This window comes from Leptodactylus fuscus, chromosome 4, assembly GCF_031893055.1.
Source record: "Leptodactylus fuscus isolate aLepFus1 chromosome 4, aLepFus1.hap2, whole genome shotgun sequence".
Taxonomy (NCBI): Eukaryota; Metazoa; Chordata; class Amphibia; order Anura; family Leptodactylidae; genus Leptodactylus; species Leptodactylus fuscus.
Window position 1 is genome coordinate 145591424 of NC_134268.1, and position 25726 is coordinate 145617149.

At 39.0% G+C, this 25726-nt stretch overlaps 1 protein-coding gene across 6 annotated transcripts in view; it reads right to left on the bottom strand.

Annotated features, from left to right (window-relative positions):
• Nucleotides 1–236: 236 nt before the first annotated feature.
• POU6F2 (POU class 6 homeobox 2) overlaps nucleotides 237–25726 on the bottom strand; it is a 474882-nt gene continuing 449392 nt past the window's right edge. For 5 of the 6 annotated variants that reach the window (XM_075271183.1, XM_075271184.1, XM_075271187.1 and 2 more), the window contains exons 7-10: nucleotides 20781–20987; nucleotides 14739–14907; nucleotides 8331–8499; nucleotides 237–1246 (exon numbers count right to left, since the gene is read on the bottom strand). In XM_075271183.1, coding sequence (XP_075127284.1) covers nucleotides 742–1246; nucleotides 8331–8499; nucleotides 14739–14907; nucleotides 20781–20987 — 1050 coding nt within the window. In that variant the 3' untranslated portion in view covers nucleotides 237–741. The remainder of the gene's footprint in view (nucleotides 1247–8330; nucleotides 8500–14738; nucleotides 14908–20780; nucleotides 20988–25726) is intronic. The other variant, XM_075271186.1, reaches the window with a different exon arrangement.

Sequence of the window (25726 nt, forward strand, 5' to 3'; positions counted from 1 at the left end):
TTTCAGTCACGATGGAAAAATATTTCCTTGTGGAGCAAGGAAAATACATGTACCAGGAAAGTAATAGTTAATTGGCACTGAATAATACAAACACAATATGATTCACTACTACCATGTAGAAACATGGAGGCTACTAAAGGAAAACTGCATTTACCTTAAAGTAGTGAACAAATGCATTGTAACACAGTCGCGAATCTAGTAAATGTAACACGTGGCAAATTATAAGCTGCGTCTCAACATAAAGGAATCAATTGGAATAAAATACAATTCTTCATTATTTTTGTTTTTCACACAATAGACAGTGAAGTATGTAACACAACATTAAACTCATTATAGAGAAGTCCAACAATCTAGGTTTGCAACACCATTTTTCTGGCTTTGGTTATCAGTGAAGATTTCGTAGTGAATGAGCACTTTAGAACCTGAAAGTCTACAATTGATCCTCCAGGTGGCAGGCTTGGTTTCTTTTTTACATAGATAAAACATCTTGGTTTTCAAACACTGTTCGCATTGTCATAATATACACACAATGTATTCAGTTATTTGGTATTTTTGGAACGTCCATAGAAAAAAATTGTCTTTTTTTTCAGAACTACTATCACACACACTAAGTGTTGTGCAATGTTTTTGGAAAACTCATGAATACAGTACATTAATAAATTGTTCTGTCCACCTGTGTATGGTTCAGTCTTACTTACAAGGATGATGAACAGGTATTTCACAGAGTTCAATCTCAAAGTTTTAGGAATTTTCTTCCATTGAGTCTGTTAGAGACTCCATAGGGACTCCTGTGCCTGGCTCATGTTGTTTTAAGCGTTTTATTGTGTTCTTAAGTGCTTGTCGCTTGTTGCAGAACCACACCCGGACAACTTCCCGGTCATAGTTCAGCTTCTCTGCAATTTCTGTCATTTCCTGTCCGGAAGGGTGTGTATTCTTCTCAAAATGGGCGTTTAAGATCTCAAGGGCTTGCGGAGTGAACGAAGTGCGCCTCTTGCGTTTTTTTGAAGGTTCGCTTCCGATAAATTCTGTCAGGTTCTGCATACCTGCTCGGTGGCGGGCCTCAGCCTCAGCCATCCACCTCTCAAGGACTGGCTTTATCTTCTGGGCACTTTTAGGGGTGATGTCCAGCTTTTCAAACCTGGCAGGATACAAAAGGCCAGGGTTCAGTTTGGCTGTCAGACTGCTAGCTATAGTGTTCTCTTGGGCTTCCTGTGGTAGGAAAAAGTGGCTTCTCAGGATGGTGTGTCTGAGGGGAAAATTGAAAAAGAAGAGTCTTACACTGATGCTCTGCCAGGGTGGGACTTCCTGCCTGCCTAACTAATGGACTGGCAGAGGTACTTAACAAGGACATTATGTTCTATGATAAACAATACTAAGTACAGACATGCAACAATTCAAACAGCCAGTAGTATAGAAAGGAAAATGAAGAACTTAAAGTGCACCTCCAGTTATACACAATGTATCATCAATAGTCCAGGTTCATATATGAAGCTTTGTGATATATCTATTCAGGCACTTTCCCCATATTAGTCTGTGAAAAGGGGAGGGGGACTAGAAAAGACACTCAAGTAATTGCTGCTGTTACACTCTGCTGTTTATTGCTTTCTAGCATTGCTAGGTTGTATATAAGATGTATGCACAGAATGAGTCAATAAAGCAAATAACTAGCCAGCAGGAGAATACTACTCAACCCCTCTCTTCTCCGTAGAGTTATATGTCTGGGACTGAAGACAGAGATAAATATAATGTAAGCAAGCCATCAGAGTGAAGATAAGGAGCAGGAAAACAGCTTAAAGAGGACCTTTCATGTCCTTAGGCACATGCAGTTTTATATACCGCTAGAAAGCCGACAGTGCGCTCAATTCAGTTGGCTTTCCCGTTATGTGCCCCAGGGCAAGAGATAGTGGTGCTTTTACCGAGACCTCTTCACTGTCAGAAGGGCGTTCCTGACAGTTTAACTGGGAACGCCCCTTCTGACAGTACTGTGTGTAGCGCTATACTGTGAGGGAGCGTTCCTTACCACCTCAGCATCATCACTGGGCGGTAAGGAAGGCCCCCTCACAGTATAGCATTACGGACAGTACAATCTGGAGGGGCGTTCCCAGTTAGACTGTCACGAACGCCCTTCTGACAGTGAAGAGCTCTTGGTAATTACAACGATATCTCTTCTCCTGGGGCACATAATGGAAAAGCTTGGCTTTCTAGTGGTATATAAAACCACATGTACCCGAGGACATGAAAGATCCAATTTAATAAGTGAAGAAGAGAAAATATCTCCTTAATAAGATATATTACAAAGTTTTTTTCATTTTCACCTGTACTATTCATTTAGGAAAGGTTTCTTATAGCTGGAGGTACAATTTAAATAATGAAGTGTAATAGAAAATCATGGTGCCTTAAGTTTTTGAATGGATAATTTCCATCTTTTGTGCCACTTGTTAAAGGAAGTCTACCACCAAATTGCTTGTAAATCACTTCTATGCTGTTGTAGAAAGATAATAGCATAGCAGCATAGTAAACATGTTTTATTGTGTTATAGTGCAATTTTGCTGTAAAGAAAGACAATCCTTAATACATATGGAAATGAACTATGTAATGCACACAGGGAGTGTTTGTGTCTGTCACAGAACCCATTTTCTTATATGTGGTTGGGTCTTGTTAATCTTGATGTTAGGGGATATCACTGGGTATTGACCACATACAAAACAGGTTCTCTGGCAGGCCTCGCCATATAATTTGTATGTAGATTTAGGGTGCATTCACACTGAGTAAACGCTAGCTTATTCTGAACGTAAAACACGTTCAGAATAAGCGGCGTCTAAAGCAGCTCCATTCATTTCTATGGGAGCGGGGATACGAGCGCTCCCCATAGAAATGAATGGGCTGCTTCTTTCATTCCGTGCAGTCCCATTGAAGTGAATGGGAAGTGCCGGCGTATATGGCAAGCTCTGCTCATGCCGGAGCGTACACGCCGGCACTCCCCATTCACTTCAATGGGACTGCACGGAGTGAAAGAAGCAGCCCATTCATTTCTATGGGGAGCGCTCGTATCCCCGCTCCCATAGAAATGAATGGAGCTGCTTTAGACGCCGCTTATTCTGAACGTGTTTTACGTTCAGAATAAGCTAGCGTTTACTCAGTGTGAATTCACCCTTAGGCTGTATTCACACAGAGTAACGCCAGGCGTTTTTTGTGTGTTTTTTGCACATAGCGCCGCGTTTACGCCGCGTAGCGCCGCGTTAACGCGGCGCTATTTAGCGGTGGCGTTGCCCGGCATTAACGCGGCGTATACGCGGCGTTAACGCGGCGCTACGCGGCGTAAACGCGGCGCTATGTGCAAAAAACACACAAAAAACGCCTGGCGTTACTCTGTGTGAATACAGTATTTTCTATGCAGCAAGAATGACTCAAAAAAGGGATGTCTACTACACCACTAAATCAACCCTACAATAGCATATAAGTGACTTAGAAGAGATTACAGTTGTGGTAATTTCCCTTTAAATAAATTGTTATGCAAAGAGTGTTTCAGAAATGTTGATCAAGTGATTTAATTAACTTGATAGTAATAATTTACAACATGAGCAAGCTACTTTATTTTCTGTATAGCCCACACCTGGCATGTGCATATATAATGCATAACTAGTGTATATGTTATCTAGATTTATCTGTCCTTATATGTTTCCTCTTGGCTCAAGATATCCTGAAATGAATAGTACAAGATGACCAGCTTTGATTAGAAACTTCAGTAACTTTTTTTTCAAAGCTGATAATCTTGCACCCCTTGCACCTGTTGGTCTGCAACATTTTTGCCAAGGCAAAACACTGCAGTTTTGCAATGTGGAAAAGCTGCTTTTTTGTTGCAGATTTTGCTGCATTTTTTTGTGCCACAGCCAGGAGTGTATTAAGCAGAAAGGTTCATTAAAAAAAACAACACAGTGAAATGTGGGAAAAAAGCAATGTTTCTGCAACATTAAATAGATTCTCTCTGATTCTTTAGTGTTAAGAACAGGGTTGAGCCGATCTTAACTTTTCAGGATCGATTTTAAAATCCGATTTCCGATCATTTTTCATTCGAACCTGATCTCGATCCCAATTCCGATCCCAATGCAAGTCAATGGGATTTTTTTATTAATCGGAGATCGGATTTTAAAAGCAATCCTACCCCCTGATGTCCACTTACCTCCAGAGATGGCTGGTCCTGTGCCCCGTGCCTTCATTCTTTGCCTCGCTGCTGCTCCACGCTGCTTTTCTTCCTTCGCTGCCCCCTCCCTGCCAGGTTAGGAGAGTGTGGGCGGGTTAGGAGAGTGTGGGCGGGTACTGGGAGGGGAGACGTCACGTCTCCCCGCCCTGTACCCGCCCACACTCTAAGACACAAGCCCCACCTACCTAGCGCTTTAAACACTAACCTGGGAGGCGGGGCAGCGAGGCAAGAAGAAGGAGGGCACTGGAGCAGCCATCTCTAGAGGTAAGTAGCTGCTAGAGATTTAGTTTAGCCTTCCATTTGAATGAATGAAGGCAGCCGGTGCGCAGGGGGTTAAGGCTGTGTGTCGGCTGCTTCCATTCATTCCTATGGAACTGCAGCGGAGCCTTCACACTGAATATACATCGTATACTCAGTGTGAAGGCTAAGCAATGCATTGTGGGAAAAATCACCGATCTCGATCCCACATAAAAAGAACACGATCGATCAACCCCAGTTAAGAATGATGGTTACCTATTCTACATGGACATTACTTGCCCTCCGAGTATAAAACAGGTGATATAACTTCCGGTCTCTACCGCTGGCTTGTAGATTTTCATAACTTTTTTCTTCTCTGTGTTGAATGCATTGGATATAGTCTGTCTGGGCTGGACAGTAGGGTTTCATGAGTGTGTCAGCCCTTTTTTATGGTTTAGTAATAGAATATATGGTGCAACGTAACACAATGTTGCTCTGCAATTTATAATGCCCCATTTTAGTAGAATTATAATATATGTTCACAACATAACAACATTCCGTTTCCGAAACGTATATATGCAATGATACATTGCTGGTGTGTACACTTTAGTGTACCTTGTAAGCTTCCCTGTAAATAATATTAACAGTAAATTAACACATTCTTATGTTTTATTCAAAGCTTTACTCCATGGAATGGAGAAAATCCTAAATTGTTACTCAACAGAAAAGGAGGTAGTATTTAGATCATTGGTGTTTCTTATCTGTGTTGATTCTTCACTACATGAGATTTGGTATAACAATATACAAGTCATGAAACAAATTTCCCAGCAGTGGTATCCTTGTATAGACTGAATAAAGGTTATTTTCTACAGGGAGGTATCTTATAAGAAAAAACAGTAGGGGATGCCATAGAAGTGAGAGGATCCTATGGAGCTTTTTGTATTTAACAACAATCAATGGGTTTTATGGAAAATCATTGAGCAAAATGTGAGCTGCAAGCTCACTACCCCATACTGATGTTATTTATAACCTTAGTCTTAAACTGCGGGAAAAGTACACTTCTGTTCTACAGGGAATACATTAAAAATATAAAGAGCGGATAAAGAGACAGAGCATTTCATGGATCACCAAGAACAAAATCCACTTAAATGAGCTCAGATTTGGTTGGCTTTTTTTGTGACAGACTCCAAGGTCTCGGAGAACAATAGAAACCTCTTGGCAAAGCATTTCCTGCCTTATTCATAAAGTTCATATAAATGATGTATTGCTCCATGTGTGCAGAAGTGTGTTTTGTGGGGGGGATTTGTGTGTATATATATACACACACAAACATACCAATACAAATATTTAGGGGGCCCTTTTATTCTAGTGGTTTGTAGGGGTCCATAACTCTCCTGACATGTGCCTATTACATAATATATTAGTATAAGGAAAATGTTTGTTCTCGTATCGTGTTAGTCAGTGGGTAGGAAATATTAAAAAAACAAAAAACTTGATAGTCTTCAGTAGTTGATACCTTTTTAATGGCTAACTAATAATGATGACAGATTACAACGTTTCGGAATTCTCGGCTCCTTTCTCAAGTAAATTTAAAAACCAATATGCATCCTTCAGAAATGGTTTTTAAATTTACTTGAGAAAGGAGCTGAGAGTTCCGAAACGTTGTAATCTGTCATCATTATTAGTTAGCCATTAAAAAGGTATCAACTACTGAAGACTCAAGTTTTTTGTTTTTTTTTATATATACAGTATATAATATATTAGAGAATGGAAAAATGTACACTGTGATGAGGATAGAAACCAGTAGTAATGTCATGTACCCACTAAATGAATATGTAAAACTGTATCTGATCTACATTCTCTGTCTCTGATCACAATATTGTGTGATTACATGTACAGTAATGTAAGCGGTGTAACCTATTAGAGCCTACTACAGTGCCATGTGACCCATAGTGCCAGCACTACAACAGGTCATCATTGGCGGACCTAGTCATGGGACATTTCACACATATAGATGACATGGAAATTAGGACTTGGGACTAGAAAAGCCACAGAAAGAAAGTGGGGTAGGGGGACTCAAATAGAGTAATTATACTAGAAAAAGGGTCAATGTTGCTCTCATTTTGTGTTTCATAAAAATTAGAGATGAGCAAGTAGTGTTCGATTGAGTAGGTGTTCGATCGAATACTATGGTATTCGAAATACTCGTACTCGATCGAACACTACTAGCTGTTCGAAGTTTAAGGTTCGATGCAGAATCAGCGTTGATTGGCAGAATGCTATACATTCTGCCAATAAACGCTGGTTCTTCTCTTACCTTTCCAAAGTATTCTCCGCGCTACGTCCCGGCGTCCTCTTCCAGGTGGCATCCGGCCTGGGCCGAGCCGACTGCGCATGTGCATGCATGCACGCGCATGCGCAGTCGGCTCTGCCTAGGCCGGATGCCTAGGCAGAGTGAATTCCACCCGGAAGAGGACGCGGGGACCCTGCGCCGGGAGAAGACTTCAAGCAGAATCCAGCCCGACCGTCACTCGTGGACTTGGTAAGTATGATTTTATCGAATGTTGCCTACCCCTGAAACGAACATTTCCCCCATAGACTATAATGGCGTTCGAAATCCATTCGAACAGTCGAACAGTGTGCGGCTGTTCGAATCGGATTTCGAACCTCTGACATTTTAGTGTTCGCTCATCTCTAATAAAAATGTATGTAAACATGTGCAAAGTTCACAATAAACAGCATTGTAATTTGATTATATACTTTTTGAACAGGACGATATAGATAATTATTTTTTATTGTACTTGTTATTCTTAATATTTTGGAATCCTATTGCCTTGCTGTATGGTTATGGTTCTATGTCAGTCTTATGGATAAAATTAAAAGACGTATGGATGTTGAAGGCAAGTATGGAAACAGCATTTGCCAAATAAATGATTGTTCCTGTTTCCAGTGTTATATAAGTGATGCATTGTACAATAAAATGTTATGGTATGCAACGTTCTTAGTCATTCACATGTAAAGCAGATGAATGGGATTAAAAAGTCAGGGGTGCTTTCTTCTTCACACAGAACTCGTCTTGTTTGTCTGGTACTGCAGCTCAGACCCATATAATAGGGACACTTTAGCACCCCTGACTGTTTACTAAATAATTGTAGCTCCCATAATATTGGGGCAGTTTGTAGAACTGCATTATGAATCAATTAACAGGGGAGAGTTACCATTTTGGGGGTGCGCACACTCTGACACTGTCCAGTCAGCACTTAGAATGTCAAACTGTGTTAGAATACTCCCCTTGAGGAGGGGTAACATCTAGTTGTCAGATTATTTGTACACTTCTATTAGGGATAGTAGAGGAACAGCACAATGCAGAGTTGTCAGAAGAGACGCTCCAGAATTTTTACTTTACATGAATGCTAATATTTACTAAAACAGACATGTTTCCTTTTATGTGAGTACCCAGCTTTGTTTATAGACAAATGTAGCCTTATTTTCCGAAAAAAAAAAAAAAAAGACAAAACAGCCATCTACTTCCTTGTGTGCCTCAATGATGTCATATAAATGTTTGGAATATATTTTAATATATTGTTAAAACAGGCCAGTGTCCAGATCAGCTCAGATCAGGCCGGAATCATCTAACACTGTTTTGTTCCATTTTGTAAATGTGGAGAAACTGTTTTATTGCATGTACTGATAATATTACTATAATATTCTATTGCTTTATGTGTTCATGGATCTTCTGTATGCTTGAAGAAAAAATGTGTCAACAACTAAATCCACTGTCTAAATGCAAAAAAGGAACTAAACAATATGTAGTTTATTTAAATGGAGAAAGGAAACCATGCAGTTCTAGCTGATATTCTGGAAATACTGCCCATGCACAATGTCTCCTTACCTGCATATGGCCGACTGGCTATAGGCTGGACCTTCAGTCGCACTCAGTGCTTGGCCCACCTGCGTTTGAGTCAATCCAAGTGAAAGGCGTCGAATTTTAAAAGCTTTAGCAAACTCTCTGATTTCTTCCAGATTTACTCCGTCCACCTCTCCACTGGCAGTTTGTGGGTCTGTTAAAAAAAAAAAAAAAGTGGGAGGTTAAATGTAAATTTCTGATTTGCGTAAAACAGACATTATATTATTATTAGTTAAAGATGAACTGACGACTCTCCTAACATGACTGTTTTAATAAATACCCAAAATTCTTCCGACATAGTCAGTCACTGTCCCATATAGGGCTCACAATCTACATTCCCTATCACTAAGTTGTTGGAGTGGGGGAGGCAACCCACACAAACTCCTTGCAGATATTGTCCTTGGCAGGATTTGAACTCAGGACTCCAGCACTGCAAGACTAACCACAAAGCCACCGTGCTGCTCAGATTGATAATGATAGTACACAGTCTACAAAATGGGATATCATATAATTGTCTAATATACTGATACTAACCCAAACTTCTGCAATTGGTTAAACTGCTGCAATATGATATCTTATCACAGACTACAATGAAAAGTCATTGGAAAACAATTTTTAATGACTTTTCATAGTTTTTCATAGTTTTTTTTGTTGTTGATTACTGATATAAAATATAATCCTGCAGCAGTTTAACCAGTTACAGAATTTTGGAGTAACTCTGCTACATTTATGCATGCATATCAAATTCTGGTCGTATACAGTACATTTATAATGTTAGTGCACACCCCTTTCTGCAAGTAGAATGGTATAGCCCAAGAATTGGTCCTGTATAATAAACTCATGGGCTAACAGAATAGGACTAAACATGGAGTCAATGGAGTATACATGTGTTTGGGTGACACACAGAAGAAATCAATGGGAAAACTACCTGTAAATAGAACTAATGGTGGAAACAGAATTATCATAACTATTTCACTGTGTGTGTATGTACACGGCTGTCTGTCTGTAGGTGATTTGAAACATGGTTATGTGTCTGTAAATGGTGATGTTATGTTGTGATGAAACTTTATAAAAAAAAAAAACAACTAAAATATAACCAAGCAGAGGAGATACCGGAAATATCAGAGCTTCGTATCCACAGTTATAATAAGGTGCTGCTACTCAATATCCAACTACTAACCTATCTGCTGGACAATGATAGCCAAATGCCAGGAATCACATGATGTGTGAGGATCACATGACTAACACCCTATTGATTCCTGTTTAGTTCTCTTATGGATGCATTTCACAGAAATGAACATGAATCGTACCAGTTTTTTCTTTAGCAACTATTGAAGTGATAAAATAAATGTGTATAAATTCATGTATATTAGATAACTTTGTAATATCCAGTTCAATACACAAATTAATGAATGAAAACCAGAATACCTCTTTACAATTGCAATTAATTGTAAGTATTTAATTTTTACAGCAAAAACTGCCACAAGAAGACTGTACCTAAGGCTACACTCAGACAGTGAATAATGGCTGAGAGACATTTTTTTTTCTAATGGACCTAACACAGCAGTATTAATTTTAATGTCGGTGAGGGCTATTCACATGACCGTCAAAATATAGATTATGTCCCATTTTTGGCCGTTTTCACAGATCCTGCTATATGTATGGGGGAATTCGTGAAAACGGGTGCAAGACAGGCATGAAAAATGGACCTCTTTTGTGTAAATCTACCCTAATACCAGCCTGGATTTAGCAGATAAAGTATTCACACCTTAAAGTGAAAAACAAAAAGCAAGTAGAAATTCTCTTTCGTTATGTCTAGAGATGATCGAACATTAAAATGTCCGAGGTTCGAAATCTGATTCGAACAGCCGCACACTGTTCGACTGTCCGAACGGATTTCGAACCCCATTATAGTCTATGGGAGGGAATGCTCGTTTCAGGGGTACCCAAAATTTGATAACATTATACTTACCAAGTCCACGAGTGACGGTCGGGCTGGATTCTCCTTGAAGTTTTATCCTGGCGCAGCGCCACCCGCGGCATCTTCCAGCTGGAATTCACTCTGCCTAGGCATCGGGGCCTGAGCAGAGCCGACTGCGCATGCACGGTCATGCGCGGACATGCACAGTCGGCTCTGCCTAGGCCGGATGCCTAGGCAGAGTGAATTCCAGCCGGAAGACGCCGCGGGGACGCTGCACGGAGAAGACTTCTAAAGGTAAGAGAAGAACCAGCGTTGATTTGTAGAATGTATAGCATTCTGCCAATCAACACTGGTTCTGCATTGAACCTTAAACTTTGAACAGCTAGTAGTGTTCGATCGAGTACAAGAATTTCGAGTACCGTAGTATTTGATCGAACACCTTCTCGATCGAACACTACTCGCTAATCTCTAGTTATGATGTTAAAAATGAAGCTTAGGCCTTTTTCACATCTGCATTCCGGTCTTTCTGTTCACCTATCCACATGAAAAATGCGTTATTAGCAGCAGTTTTCTCTCCGTATTTTTTGTACAGAAACCGAGCGGAAACCACACAGACCCCATTATAGTGTATGGGTTCCATAGGTTTCCTAAAGTAACCGCTTTTTTATGCAGACTAGGCTTCCTTTGAGGGGGTCACCAAGAGGACTCCCCAGGCTGAAATCAAGGCACAGATGTGAATCAGGCCTTACAAAGGATAAGGCAGAGACCGTGCACATGTCAACTGTATAGTATTACAGAAATTGTGTTGGATAGGTCAAGTCTGAAACCCTTGGCCACCCCTTTTTGAAGATGATGCAGCATTCCTGAGAGCGTTGCAGCCTCTTCAGTACTTATCATGCATTTGTGCAGCAGCTGTGCTTTGTATTATAGCTCAGCCCATTCACTTGAATAGGACTGAGCTGTGATCTGGCTATATGACTGATGAATGTGACATCCCATGGCTGGAAGTGGAAGCTCTGCACAGGGAGAGATGCTGCCTTTTTTACTATGTCATCCACAGGGGTCCCCTTTAAATCTACTATATTAACAGGTCAGTCAGTTACAGAATAATTTTAAACACACTATAACATTCTATGCTTTTACTGTGTAACCAAGATGAAGGTCATGATGAAGACTGGTCATCTAACCTACTGCTTATACATTGAACGTTTCTATGGACACATCATACAGTAGCTACAACTGTAGCAAATAATATATACAGTGAAAATATTTTATCCACATAAATTGCAACATCGACCTAAAAAAGAAACCGAAATTTCAACATGAGCAAAACAAAGCAGCATTTATTAAAGTTGTGTACAAGTATTGTGTGCTATTGTAATGTGAGGTTGATATCCACCTTCAAGTAATATTTTGGTTGTCCTTTAGTGTTTTATCAGGTCATGAGCAAAATGCCACAAAGTATATATCAAATTTATATCTGTTTCTGAAAAGCTTGTAGCCAAAAGCAGCTTTTGCTTCTAAAAAGGGCATCTAATTGTAGACACATACTAGGTGAGGAAGATTCCTTTGGTGCCAGATAATGCAGTCAATTTAAGACTTATCAAGGGAAATGACATAGCTGCTGGAGACCACAACTTTTTACTGAACCTTGACTAAAGCAAGTTTTAAGAAGAATAAAATCACCTAAAATCATAGAAGTAGAAACAAGGACTGCAAATCTCAGTTGTCATTGTTTTTAAATTCCATGTGGATCTGTACAGGATATTATATTACTCAAGTAAATGAAAATCTACTTCTGTGTAGGTCATTTTGTGTATGAGCAGAGTCTATAGGATCATGCTAATTCTATGGTCTCCCTTTTAATCTTTATTAAACCATTTGGTCATTTTGGGGATCAGGATTAGAAAATAGACTGTATGACAGTGGGGAGCCCCCTATCAGACGTCCTGGATCCTATGGTACTACCTGACATTCATGCACTTTTCCAGAATCCCAGGTGGTTTGCGACATGTCCAATTCCATCTCTGAGTCCTGGAAGCTGTAAAAGGGCATTATACTGTGAGGTGGACACAAAGGGGGCAATATACTAAGTGTGGGCTATTAAGCAGATATTATACTATGTGGGAGATCTAAAGAGTTGTCATCACTGTGTGTTACACAAAGAAGGGCACTATTATCGTATGGGGGCACAAAAGGGTGGGGCTGGGTCAGAAGTGACATGGGCAGGAGGTTAGTGTTGTGGCTTAACACAAAAAAAACAGAGCTGTACATCTTTGTGTCTCTGAAAGAAGGTATGTGATGAGAGGGAAGTAATTTATGTAATATATAACCAATGTGTTAAAACACCCGAATCCATATTTGACATATTATCGTTATGTATAAGCGAAAAAACTTTAACTGTAGTATTTTTCTAGAGCCTTATTATGTCTACGCTTTGCATTTTTCCCTGTGAACTGATTTTACAGATAGACTTATCTCATAATGGCATGGTATTAATGGTATTATCTCAAGCTGTCTTTTCATGTTTTAACAGTCAGCATCATAAACTGTTTCATATATCCATATATTGTAGAGATTATACATTAGATGTAACATATAGTGTATATAGTAACATATACTGTACACATTATACATTAGATGTAACATTAACCACAGAGGCAGTAGTAGGCCAACATGATATTAGAAATGTCAGCTTTCAGGGTGATTGACAACCTGTGATTTATTAAAACCGTTCATGTATTTCATGAGTAACTACATTAACCCATTCTGGAATGAAGCTTATTTTTCATAACTGTATGACAGTGATGCTGTAACTTTCTTCTTTTTTTCATCAACATACATGAATAAGAATTTTTGGCTGGATGAAGAGCATTTTTAATGGCACCATTTTGAGGTACATTTTACATAATATACTAAACAACTTAGATATTAAGTCATTTTGAAGTGGAGACTAGAAATAAAGCAGGAATTTAGTTTTTTGGAATTTTTTACAGCATTCACAAATTATTCTAACTAATATATATTCTTCAGGTTGTTACTATTACAGTGTGGATAAATATAATTATGGTGATATTAATGAAAACTTTCCAAAACCCCCAAAAAAAGCATTTTAAAGGGGGAAAGGTTTTTGTTTTCTTTTAACTTTTTTTAAACTCACATTATAGTGTTTTTGCAAATGTGAAGTTCCACTATAGCACTTAGACATGTAGTCTCATAGATATTTACATAATACACTGAAATACTTCTAATATTAGGTTGGGGAGACCTCGTGGGGTTACATAGGGTCACGGCAGCCTGATGTTAAAGGAAGGTTGCTATTGAAAGTCACATCTAAGGGAATAAATTGATGGCATCGTATTTCTGATCCTAGCCATTGCAGCAGAGTGTCAGCTGTAATATATAGCTGCCACCCTCTGCTGATAGCATGTCAAAATACCAAAATACAGTACCGCCAATGTGTTATAGCTTCAAATATCTCCAACACTAAAGCGCACCTCCAGTTATGAACAACTTTTCATAAATGAATTCTACAAGTAAAAATAAGAAACTTTGTATTACTAAAGAAATATATTTTCTTTTCCACTTTCCAGGCAGAGTTACGTTCTAAATATTAGTTTATGAAGAAGGAATGGGGAAGAGGAGGCTGTTACAAAGACCATTAAAAGAATGCTTCTATTACACTTTGATACTCTGTACTCTTTTAACAATGCTAGGTTTGTAGATAAGATGCTACCAGTGCACAGAATTACGCAAGAAAGTAATTTACCATATAACTTATATGTTATGTGTGTACCAAGACAAATATAATGTAAACAATATTGAAGAAAGGAGCAGGAGAACAGCATAATAAGTGGTGATAGAAAAAAATACCCTAAATAACTTATATTACAAAGTTTGTTATTGTCACATACACCTATTTATGAAAACTTGTATATAACTGGAGTCACACATTAAGACATTAAAGTTTCATATGCAGGTATGTAAAAACAATATACCCTAGTTATGTGACCAGAGCTAAATTGACTCAGCATCGCTCTGATTTAAAGAAATTTTACTTTATCTAAGAAGTTCTCCAGGGTATCTGTAATTGCTTTAGTTTTACCAAGTAAAAATGTAGTACAAACACTGACATTATGGTCTCCGAAGTTCTTCTTTAACATGTTAGGGGAAATATTGTACTCTAATAATAATTAAAAGAAATAATAATAAACAACAGAAAAAAAAATTAAATATGCACTGTGTTTTGTTGCCATGGACAACAAAGCAATTTATAAAAATGAACTCAGGAAAAAAACTGACATTACTGAAAAACATTTGGATCTCAGCTTTTAATTATTACTTCTATTACAAGAAGTTTCAAAAACAGTTTTTAAAGTCAACTGTCTTAACTTTCATACCCTCCTAAGAATCCAAAAGAAGTGCTATTTTAATAGATGCAGAAGGATGCTGGAAGGATAGTAGATACTTACTGCTGACTAACTGACCAACACTTAAAGCTGAAGAAGAGGAAGATGAAGAGGAAGAAGAAGAAGATTGCCGGACTGGACTTTGAGCCATTGATGCCTGATTGTGAGCCAAGTGCAAAAGATTTGCCTGTGATGTTGCTGGACCCACTGGCGCTTGTGCTGGTTGATGGAGCTACATATCAAAATATAAAAATATTTGCATTGATCATCTGTGCTAGAAATAACATAGAATCTACATAGACATGTTGTTGTGATCTTACATTATAAAATGTAACATCCTGGCAAACTATGTCCGATTTTTCAAGCGGACAGCAAAATCCTACATGTAGCATTTAGCTGTCCACTTGAAAAATCGGACATGGTTGTAAACGGACACTTAATGACACACACGGACACTAAAGGACACAACATAATATCCCATTTAAAATAATGGAAATTGTAAATGGACCAGCTAGTGCCTGATGCTAAAATCTTGCGTGGACATTAGCTACGGACTCTAGCTGTCAGACACCTACGCTAGTGTGAACCCAGCCTTATAGAATTCAGCATATTCAAAGAATATATCCTCCACTATATTGCCAATACAGGGTATCGGTGGTCTGAATGTCACATCCACTGTCATAACTAATACAGAGACTGAAGTTATGACTTCCAGCCGTTACTGAGATCCAGTGAAAAAAGAATGTCATAGTTGAATAGAAATAGTCATAGAAAAGAGTGTCTTAGTTAAATCTAACTTTTAATCTATGCCATATTCTCTAAAGCTGTTGTTTTGCAAGGGTTAAAGCTCTTTACATTACAAAGTTTCTGTACCTATTCTGCAGCAATATGAACCTAAAGAACAGAAATCGGTAAATATTTGGAGACAATGTTCAGTCTCTGCAACTGACATAAATTTATTTTAACCCAATGAATAGGTCCAAATTTACAAGGTTTTCTCAGGATCACTGGAAAATTCAAGAAGGGCTGAGGTTGTGGTAAAATAAAAATTAAGTGATACTCAACTTCCTCCAGTCCTCTGTCCATAGATCATATTCTCTGTTATACCCAGTGCTGACATTGACCAATCACTGGCCTCGGTGGTCAACTGATGGGTGATAACACCAATACCATCAGGTGACCCCTGAGGCCAGTAGCTGTCACCTCTAGACTTCTTGCCTGGCCAGTGCTAACACTGGACTGAAAGTAGGATAGGATGTCTGAATGGAGAACTGTGGGTAGTTGTCACTTCATTTTTTATTTTACCCCACCTTCTCCCTCTCCTGGAGTTTCCAGTGATACTCAAAAATGCCTTTAATATTAAACAGGAAATTTATGAAAACCACCAGCAATCTGTATGTGTCCAGTAGGTCAGCCCCCTCCTCCATCTGTGAAGCAACTGTCCAATTAATGATGGAACCTCTTTAACGAACAATCTCATTATCAACATTAACTACTAAACTGCTCAATTCGGGGTGGTTGGAGTTTAGTTGTTCAATGTTGGCTAGTGTTGGATACCAGCCAAAAACAATGATACACAGCAGAGATGAACTATCCTCAGCAGATTAAAGTCTGACATCAACTGTTGCATTTGCCGTATTTTCATGATCAACTGTCATCCGAAATAACTGAAACTGGCCATTTCAAAGAATGATAATCTAAAGTGTTTGACTGTAAGGGCTAGTTCACATGGGGGCAGTGAGGCGGATTTTGACCGCGGATTTTGCCTCAAAATCCGCCTCCATACAATGGTGGTCTTTAGAGACCACTAGCATTCGTTTTTCAGCTAGCAGTTTTTTGCTGCTAGCGGAAAAAAGAAGTGACATGATCTTTCTTCAGGCGGATCCCGCCTGAGGTAAGCAATAGAAGTGAATGGGAGGCGAAAAACGCGTTGCGTTTTTTGGCTTTTTTTTTGCAAAAACAGCAAACAAAAAATGCGACATTTTTTTATGGTCCATTCACTTTAGGGGAGGGGAAAACCACCTGGCATTTTCTGAAGCATTTTTTTTTTTTACCAAAAACCTGAAGACTTCCTGGTCTTATTATATTGAAATGAAAAACGGCATCATTTCCACAAGTATAACTGACATGCTGCGATTTTCGAAAATGCGTGTGTTTTTGAAAATGCAGCTTTTCTGTTGTGAATTTTTTTCTGCAATGTGTGGATGGGATTAGCCAGTGTTAGGATTGTGCAGTAACTGCGGCCATGTTATGGGCGCCGCTGCCTGTTGCTCTGCTCAATCCAGGGTTGCAGGGGTTAATCTGCCTTGCAGCAGCCGGGCGTGGTCGACTGGGTGATCGACATAGGAGTCGACCAATAGACGCTCGGATTGGGCAGCTGGGCTATTTGCTGGTGACCGCCCCTTGCCTATATAAGGGGGCTGGTCTGGAGGCCCGGTGCTCTATGATCTCATTCAAAACCTGAATTGATGTGTGTTGTGTGTGTGCTTGGGTTCCTGCCTGAAATATTATTAGAATTGCCCTAGTTAGCAAAAGACCCCTGAGCTAGCAATTCCACAGTTAGTCAGGCAGCATGCTGCCTTGTATGTGTGGTACAACTCTGTAGGGGCAGCTAGCAAAACTTCCCAGACAGGGTGACTGGGAGTGGGCTTGGCAGTAGTTGCCTGGGTGGTTGGGTGGAACTACCACACACAGGGTTTACTTGGTCTCTGGCTAGTCCTGGAGTTCAGGCTAGCCAGTTTGTTTATTTGTGCGGCTGCTCTGACTGCACAGGGCTCTGTGAATGTTAACAGAGCGCACCTGGTCATTTGTTAGCTGCAGTGACAGGAACTGTTAGTCGGTGTTCACACCAGGTTGGTTAGTATTCAGTGGCCCAGAGGGCTCCGTAGGGTATTATTATTATTATTTATTTTTTTTTTAATAAACCCTGCTGACCATAACAGCCAGAATCCCATTCACTTTGCAGGTAATGTAGAATGCAGCGATTTTTCCTAGGATCCTTCCATAGTGGGACAAATGGTCATATCTATTGACAACTGATCAAGAAATAAGACTATTACCACTAAGATGGTTGCAGAAAATCTAGTTAAATTTACAGAAATGTTTAACTTTTAATTGTCTACAAATCTAAATATGGTTATGTTTGTAGGAATATCCCTCTAACTATAACAAATGGACTTCCCAAAAATATATGTGATGGCTAGGGTATAAGATTGTGTTTACTGATCACCCCAAATGTCCACAGAAAGTAAGGGCTACAGCACTAGTAAGGGTGTGTACACACGGAGGAATTTGCCACGAATTTGGGGGCAGTTTGGCTCCAAATTCAGAACATATTCCTCCGGGAATCCGCCTCTCATTGTTTTCAATGGGAGTCAGAGGTGGCAATAGGACGTGGAAAAAAGAAGGGTCCTGCTCGATCGTGCTGTGGATTCCACAGCTGATTCAGCTGCAGGGTCTGTGGCTAGAGACTCCATTCATCGGGGCCTAATCAGGAGCGGGATGCCGCGGTGGAATACTGATGCCCTGCATTGGCATCCTGTTGCGGCTAGACAAATTCCTCATTTTCTGCAGTGTGAACATACCCTAAAGCATAATGGTACCTCCAGAATTGTATCTTTGGATAGGGCCATCCTTGACCCTACACTTTACAAATACTGTCATTTGTTTCCTCTAAGGATTGGTGAGGGTCTTTTAGCAATACAATATGCCATAACTTGTCCTCATGCAAAACATTCCTTTAATAAAAACTCTTGGGGCACCACCACAGGTTTGTTGTGCACCTAGTTAAAAAAAAAAAAAAAAGCTGTGGAGGAACAGTCTGATCACAAAATATCATTTTGTTAATAATACTCTTTATAGCATTAAAAAAGTGATTGCCATAAGAACAGTCTTTGTTTACATCCGCAGGGGGTAATCAAAGTAGTGAACCATGTTCACAAGGGACATACCTAGGACAGCATGCTGAAAATAGTCAAGAAGGTTTTTTCATCAAAAGGGAACGTTTGCCATTTACAGGCTTCTAAATGTTACGATAAAGTAAAATATCACCAGTAAATCCCTATTTTCCACACAGTAATGCTACAATCAATAATACAAAACACTACGCCAAACATATAAAGGCTATTTTTATACACCAAATGCCATGTTAGGACAAACAAGAAAAAATTTAAGACGCGGACAGCTTAAACACCTATAAAGCTGACCATTCACTTGTTCATAGGAGAAGCAACATTTATTGTCTAAATGATCTACATAGAAACTATTACAGGGTAACTGAAAAACTTAAAAAAAAAAATAATAATAATAATAATCATCATCATCATCATACTTTTATTATATAGAGCCAATATATTTAGCAACACTTTACAAATCAATATACTGTAAGGTTCATTGTCAAAACTTCAGCCTGGAGCACTTCAGTAGCATTTTCTCCATGTCTGTGGATAGATCTTCACTCTTAGAAGTCTATTCCAGATAAATATATATCTTTATTAATATGTCTCATCCATTTTTACTAAAACCTGGTTCACATCTGCGTATTCCTTTTGGGGAGTCCGCTTGGGGACCCCCGGAACGGAATACCTCCTGAGGAAGCCGGTCGCACGGCGAAATGCGTCGAGGTGTCCTTGCCGTTTGTGTTGGGGATTTGGGACCATACCCATCTGCTACAATGACCTCAGGTATTTTCTAAATCTGATATGATTCCAGCTTGAATTATTTTTGTACTGGGCTTCCTTTATTCATGACTTATGTTAAACTATTATAGGGTTTTTTTTTTAACCTTTTGGAAGCTACCCAGGTTGTGATGTGATTTGATCTTTTTTGATCATTCTTTCAGCTGTATCTATACCATTGGTCTTACTATCTCTTGCAATGGAGCATAATATGATCTAATATTTATATAGTGGCTTGTCTTCAGGGTTAAAAATTAATGTTTATAGTTATTTACATATTCATATACTTATACCCTGGATATTTAAGTTCTATATGTCAATTGTGATTCATTTATAGTCTCAAATCCTCTGTCACTGTGTTTTCAACTCTGGCTTAACCATCTGCCCAGCTGCTACTTATTTTATGATTGTATTGGTATAATAAAGATGTATTTAAATTTTATATGATTGACTGAAAATTATTTGAGGGTTTTTTCCTATAGAAATTCATGAGCCAGGCTGGTTTCCTTGTTCACATCTCATCTTACACAAATCACATATCTTTTCTTTCTGTGACTAAAAGCATTTAGCGTGCTTCATGGCATGTCGTATACAGTACTATTTCCCTATATAATAGACCTATGTCATGGACCTTTAATGCCCTCCTTGCTGCACTTTGTGAATCCATGTACAAGGCGTTCCTGTGTGCATGCGATCTATGGTTGAGATACAATGGAATATCCATAAAACCTGCACAACGTCTATTTAATAGATTAGTAATACACTTATCAGTAAAATTTAAACAACTCAAGTAACCATTTATGTCAACAAGCTGAGAAGAAAAAAAGCTAATAAACCCCTTATAGCTATTAAATCAGGGCAGATCCCTGTCAATGGCAGACATGCTGTAGAAGTAATAGTAGACTGGAATCATTCCCATCCATGTTTAATAGGCTAGGCGTTTAGTATTAGGGAAGGCGGATTTTATTGAAGAGAGTTGCAAAGCCATATAGTGTGACTTCTTTGGGACTTTGATGTATGAGGTCTGTGGTATTTTCAGCAGTACTCAGCATGAACAAAATTAATTTCTTTTATTATAAAATGCCAAGCCAATAATCTGTAAACAGCTATCTCCATGACTGCCTTAGGGCTAACTAGATTTTCACATATGAACTCACTTACTAGATGCAATTGGCTGATGCTACAATACATGTCACACATATCACCACCTACTGTACTTAATGAGGCTTATCCTTTGGTTCCCTAGTGGAATCCTCACACTATACATGTATGGTTTCCAAAATGTACAATAACCTGAAATGTACTGAGCTTCATAGTGGTCTAATATGATAGAAATGAACTGTGATCTTTTATTCTTTGATACTAATAATTTATTAGAACAATCATTATTAGATAATAATAAACACAATATATAGAATATTAACATTACCTGTTGGCCAGGTTTAAGTGGAGAAAGTGTAATACCCTGGGTATTGATCACCGGTAAAATTTGGTTCCCTATTACAGTGGCAATAATCTGTCCCTGGGCATTGGTCAGCAGTTGGGGTGTGATCGGTTGCACTTGAAGTCCCTGAGCTCCACCTCCGGCTTGATTTGATGACACTGGACTTGGCATGAGTGGAATTGTTCCAATAATCTGTAAAAAGCGATAAAGGCTTAGTTATTATTAATATATAGATGAAAACACCTTCCACGATATCTAATTACTGGACCCCAGTTATCTCTGGTAATTCAGTATTAACCAAGTGGTGACTGGCAAAAAACTAAATAATCAAAATAAGTCTTTAAAAAAAAAAATTAAAAAAAATGCAGGGAATCAAGATTGTTGCAGATATCTATGATAAATGTTTTCCGGTTCTGTTCTGTTCCACATCATTGTAATAATGAGTACAGTAGCAAAATCTGTTACAATTTGATAAAGATGCAGATTATAGTTTTCATTTAGCTGAATGTGCTTTTGTGAACTTGATGTGAGTTTACCGCAAGGAAACATTTACAGAGCCATTTCTCTATAAGCAAGAGAATGGTCCTCCAAACTATAATGGAAGAGCATATCCTGTAACGTCATTTAGTATCCAGAGCCACATACACAGCACTATATTTTGCAAGGTGCCACGGATGAACCAATATAGTCTCATAACACTCATGAAGTTGAAAAGTCACACTTTTTAGTGACGTACTCAATAAAATTGCATACAACCCATATAAGATCCATTAACACCCGCTTACCTGCTGTTGATTTTTCTGGTAGCAACATGAGATTTTGATTTTGGGCAAATTTAACCAGTTCAGTACCAGGCCAATTTGTGGTCCAGGACCAGACACATTTTAGGTTTATTTGTATGTGCGGTTTTGAGAGCTGTAACATTTTTCCCATATGTCTCAGTCAACTAATTTTTGCGTCTTTTTTCTGGGACACATAGGGCTTTATTTTTATGTTGTTTTTATTTTCGAATGTGTTTTAATTTTTTTTATATCCGGGAAAATATAAACATAATAGGAGGGAAATTGTGTCTGGTTTTCAATTTTTTTATTTTTTTTATTTAATAACACAAGGTGTCACTGAAAAACTTTATAAAATAGCTTTTCCTGTCCGTTACGGTAATTTTTATTTTGTATGGTGTCGTCGGAGGTGGGGCTATAATCTTTAATAACAGTGTTTTATTAGCGTATTATTATTTTTTTAATTATTATATTTACATTTTTTAAAACTTTTTTATTTTTTTACTTTTTATTTTTTTTCAGATTGTGTCCTCATAAGGTGATAAGAGACCTTTGGGACATCTGATCACTTTTTTTTGTACTGGAGGATGATTTCCCCTGCAACTGAGGCTGGTACATTTAGCCTCAGTTGCAGGAGGAATATAGCCTCCTGCACGCTGTATACACAGTAAACAGAGCTTATCTGGGTCCTGTAGGACCCAGCAGCTCTTGCAAGATGCTGCTCCTGGCGGATCACGTGACCGCCGGGTCAGAGGGCGGCCGCATCATGGCGGCGCCCATAGCCGTGTATACAGCGCTTATTGAGTGCTGTATACACAGCGATCAAGATGGCAGGGAAGGGAATAAACCTTCCCTGTCATCTCTCTGGGAGCTCCGGCTGAAGTTACAGCCAGCTCTCAGCTTCAGCAGCTGCACGATCTCCGTGCAGCTACTGTGTTCTGACTGGATGTACCGGTACGTCCTTTCAGAACTAGGCAACCACTATCCGGACGAATATACTCTATGGGTGGTCCGGAAGTGGTTAATATTTAAAACAACCTTACCAATGCCAAAGATGCTGTGACACATATAAAATACACATGTATCATGCTTTTTAGAACCACTTCATCACCCTACCCTTAGGAACAAATGGTCTAAAGATTACTTTTGAGTTCTGTCAACAAAATTGCCTGAAGGTCATTTGCCTCCCCATTTTTCCTCCAGTTGCCTAGATGACCATGAACAGGACATTTTTTTGAACTCTTATATGGCTGGCTAATCCCATCCACACACTGCAGAAAAATACCTGTAGCGGAAAAGCATTTTTTGGAAATTGTAACATGTCAATTATAAATACGGAAATGCTGGGGGTTTCTCTATAGGTATAATTGAAGCAGAAGGTCCGCAGAGGATTTTCCCGCAGCGCTTTTTGGCTGCGGTCCGCTCTGTGGGGCCTTAGCTTAAAAGCCCTTCACTTTTTTAAACTTTTGTGGATCAGAGTTGGTATAGATAGCAATTTCTGGTAGGTGGAATATCAGTTTCTGTCCTAATGTTATTGCATGCCTTTGATGCTAAAAACATAAACATATCTCTTTGGATTGCCCAGAGCTTGAAGCTATTCTTTCTTCATTTTAGTTCCTCTAAAACCTTAAAAGAGCCCTTCACTTAGGCCAGATCATGAATATGTGTAGACATTGGGAACCACCTATAGTCAGAATATAGCTTGCTTGGTGATTACAATTATGCTCAGAGAAGATCTCACGCGTTCTCTGACTGAATGTTCGAAGACTTTTGCCTCCACCAGGTGTCTGTCCGGTCCTTCTCTAAGAAATATAAAGATAATCAAGGTCTTTTATCTGAGAACATGTTATTTGTGATTGAATTATTGATCCTGTGATACCTTTAGGGTTTGTTCATACTGAGTTTTTTGGCAGTGGATTTTGACATGGAATCCGCCTCAAAATCCGCTTCCAAAAATGGCTCCTATTGACTTCAATGGGAGCCGCTCACTTCTTTTTTCCGCTAGATAGTAGCGGAAAAAAGAAACGAGCTGCCCTATCTTGCCGTGGTATCCACGGTGCGAGGCTCCTACCCGATTAGGCCCATCATTTGGGCGTAATCCAGAGCGGAATGCCATGAAATGCCATGCACTCCAATGCACTGGCATCCCGTCGTGGCTAGCTGCAAAGAATGTTTACATGGCGGAATGTCAACATACCCTTAGGTGTCTGTTTTCCCCAAGCACAAAGACATTTTTATACTGTCATCCCTTCTTTATAATACTCTCTTTTTCTCTTTGGTCAGTTATTTTCACTTTTATTTTTCATTTTTTCCCATGGTATTCTCTTCAAATTGCATTTCTCTATCCTTCTTCATTCCCTTTAATATTGAAATTGAACATGTGTCCATGATGTAAGTAAGCACTGTGTTATCCAACTCTGGCTGCCAAGTTGCAATTGCTAAAGGAAGATTACATTGTTGGCTATGATGGATGACATTATTTAGTTACTCTACTTTACCTCTCTTATACTTTTATAAGTGCCCTCCAGCCCATGAGATATGGACTTGTGTTTTCTCCTTGTAAAATAAAGAATTAAATGCATTTATTACAGAAACTAAATATTTACCCTGACAGGATAAATATGTTAGATGGAAATGAACCCAGTAAGAATGTCTGGCGTACTCTGTAGCGGTATAGCATTGGTATTAGATTTTATACTGTACAAGTGTGGAGTAACTAGATTAGTCTCCATTCTCTAACTGCATTGATTGTATGTAAGTTGGAATGGTATGCTGACATTTACAGACACTTAAGGATATTCAGCATTATTGAAAGCCATTATTTCAATCCTAACAGAAAACAAAAGTTTTAAGTAAATGTATTGACTCCAGGATCTGAATATTGAGTTATATGATCTATAAGAAAAGTTCTTAGTGAGCTAAAATAAATCCTCACTTAACTGAATGCATAAACATTTCCAGGAAAATATACTAACACATATGAGAGTCCGCATTCTCCTGTCTAAGATATGACGTTTAAAGACTGAAGGTAGGGAAAATAGCAAAAATATAGTGGGAAGGAACAGTTTGCACAATTTTTGTTGCCATAAATGTATCAAAGGTGAACTACAGTCCACCAGCCATTTTTTTATATTACTGAAAAATTCTGAGGGGATATTGTCACTCCATAGGGAGAGACCACCAATTAGGTGTGTGGAGTCTTATTAAGCCATGAGTGCTCTACTGTGCAAAGGAACATGGGAAGAATATGCAAATCTGACTTCCATGATGTAATTAGGAAGCCAGTGCCTCAGGAATGCACACCAATAAAAGGCGCTCAATGAGAATGTGCAAGTCTACGCACTCTCATGATGTAGTTAGGAAGACAGAGCCTCAGTCAAGCAAACCAATAGAGGGTGCTCCCTTTAACATCATGCTGACCTTCTCAGAGGCTTTTGTTTGCAATGATGTTGGGATTTTACTAGGTAGTCCCTCAGCCAAGGACAGCTGTTTTGATGTTCTTGCATCTCATCAGCTTGGCGCAGAGAGGACTGACCTGGCAGAGGTGAGAGACTTAGACAGGGTTGAGGGGATATCGTCACTCCATAGGGAGAGACCACCAATTAGGTGTGTGGAGTCGAAACAGCTGTCCTTGGCTGAGGGACTACCTGGTAAAATCCCAACATCATTGCAAACAAAGGCCTCTGAGAAGGTCGGCATGATGTTAAAGGGAGCGCCCTCTATTGGTTTGCTTGACTGAGGCTCTGTCTTCCTAACTACATCATGGAAGATACACTTGTACATTCTCAGTCAGCGCCCTCTATTGGTGTGCATGCCTGAGGCACTGGCTTCCTAATTACATCATGGAAGTCAGATTTGCATATTCTTCCCATGAAAAATTCTGTACAGATAAATTTAATACTATATCTCAAAACTTTTCTTTCACACAGCCATGGTGTTAAATGGAAAGATTCTGTATGTCTCTAGATACCACTTGTGTGAGTTTAGGTGCCAACTAAAGATGATATTTTTATTCCTTTAAATAGAAGCTGTATAAATCCATTTGGTGTAAGTGCTCCTTGTCAGACGAAATATTTGCAGTAGATTAACAAATATGGCGCAAAAACACAAGTGGGAAATTATTTCACAATAGCAAGGTCTGGAGTAACACTG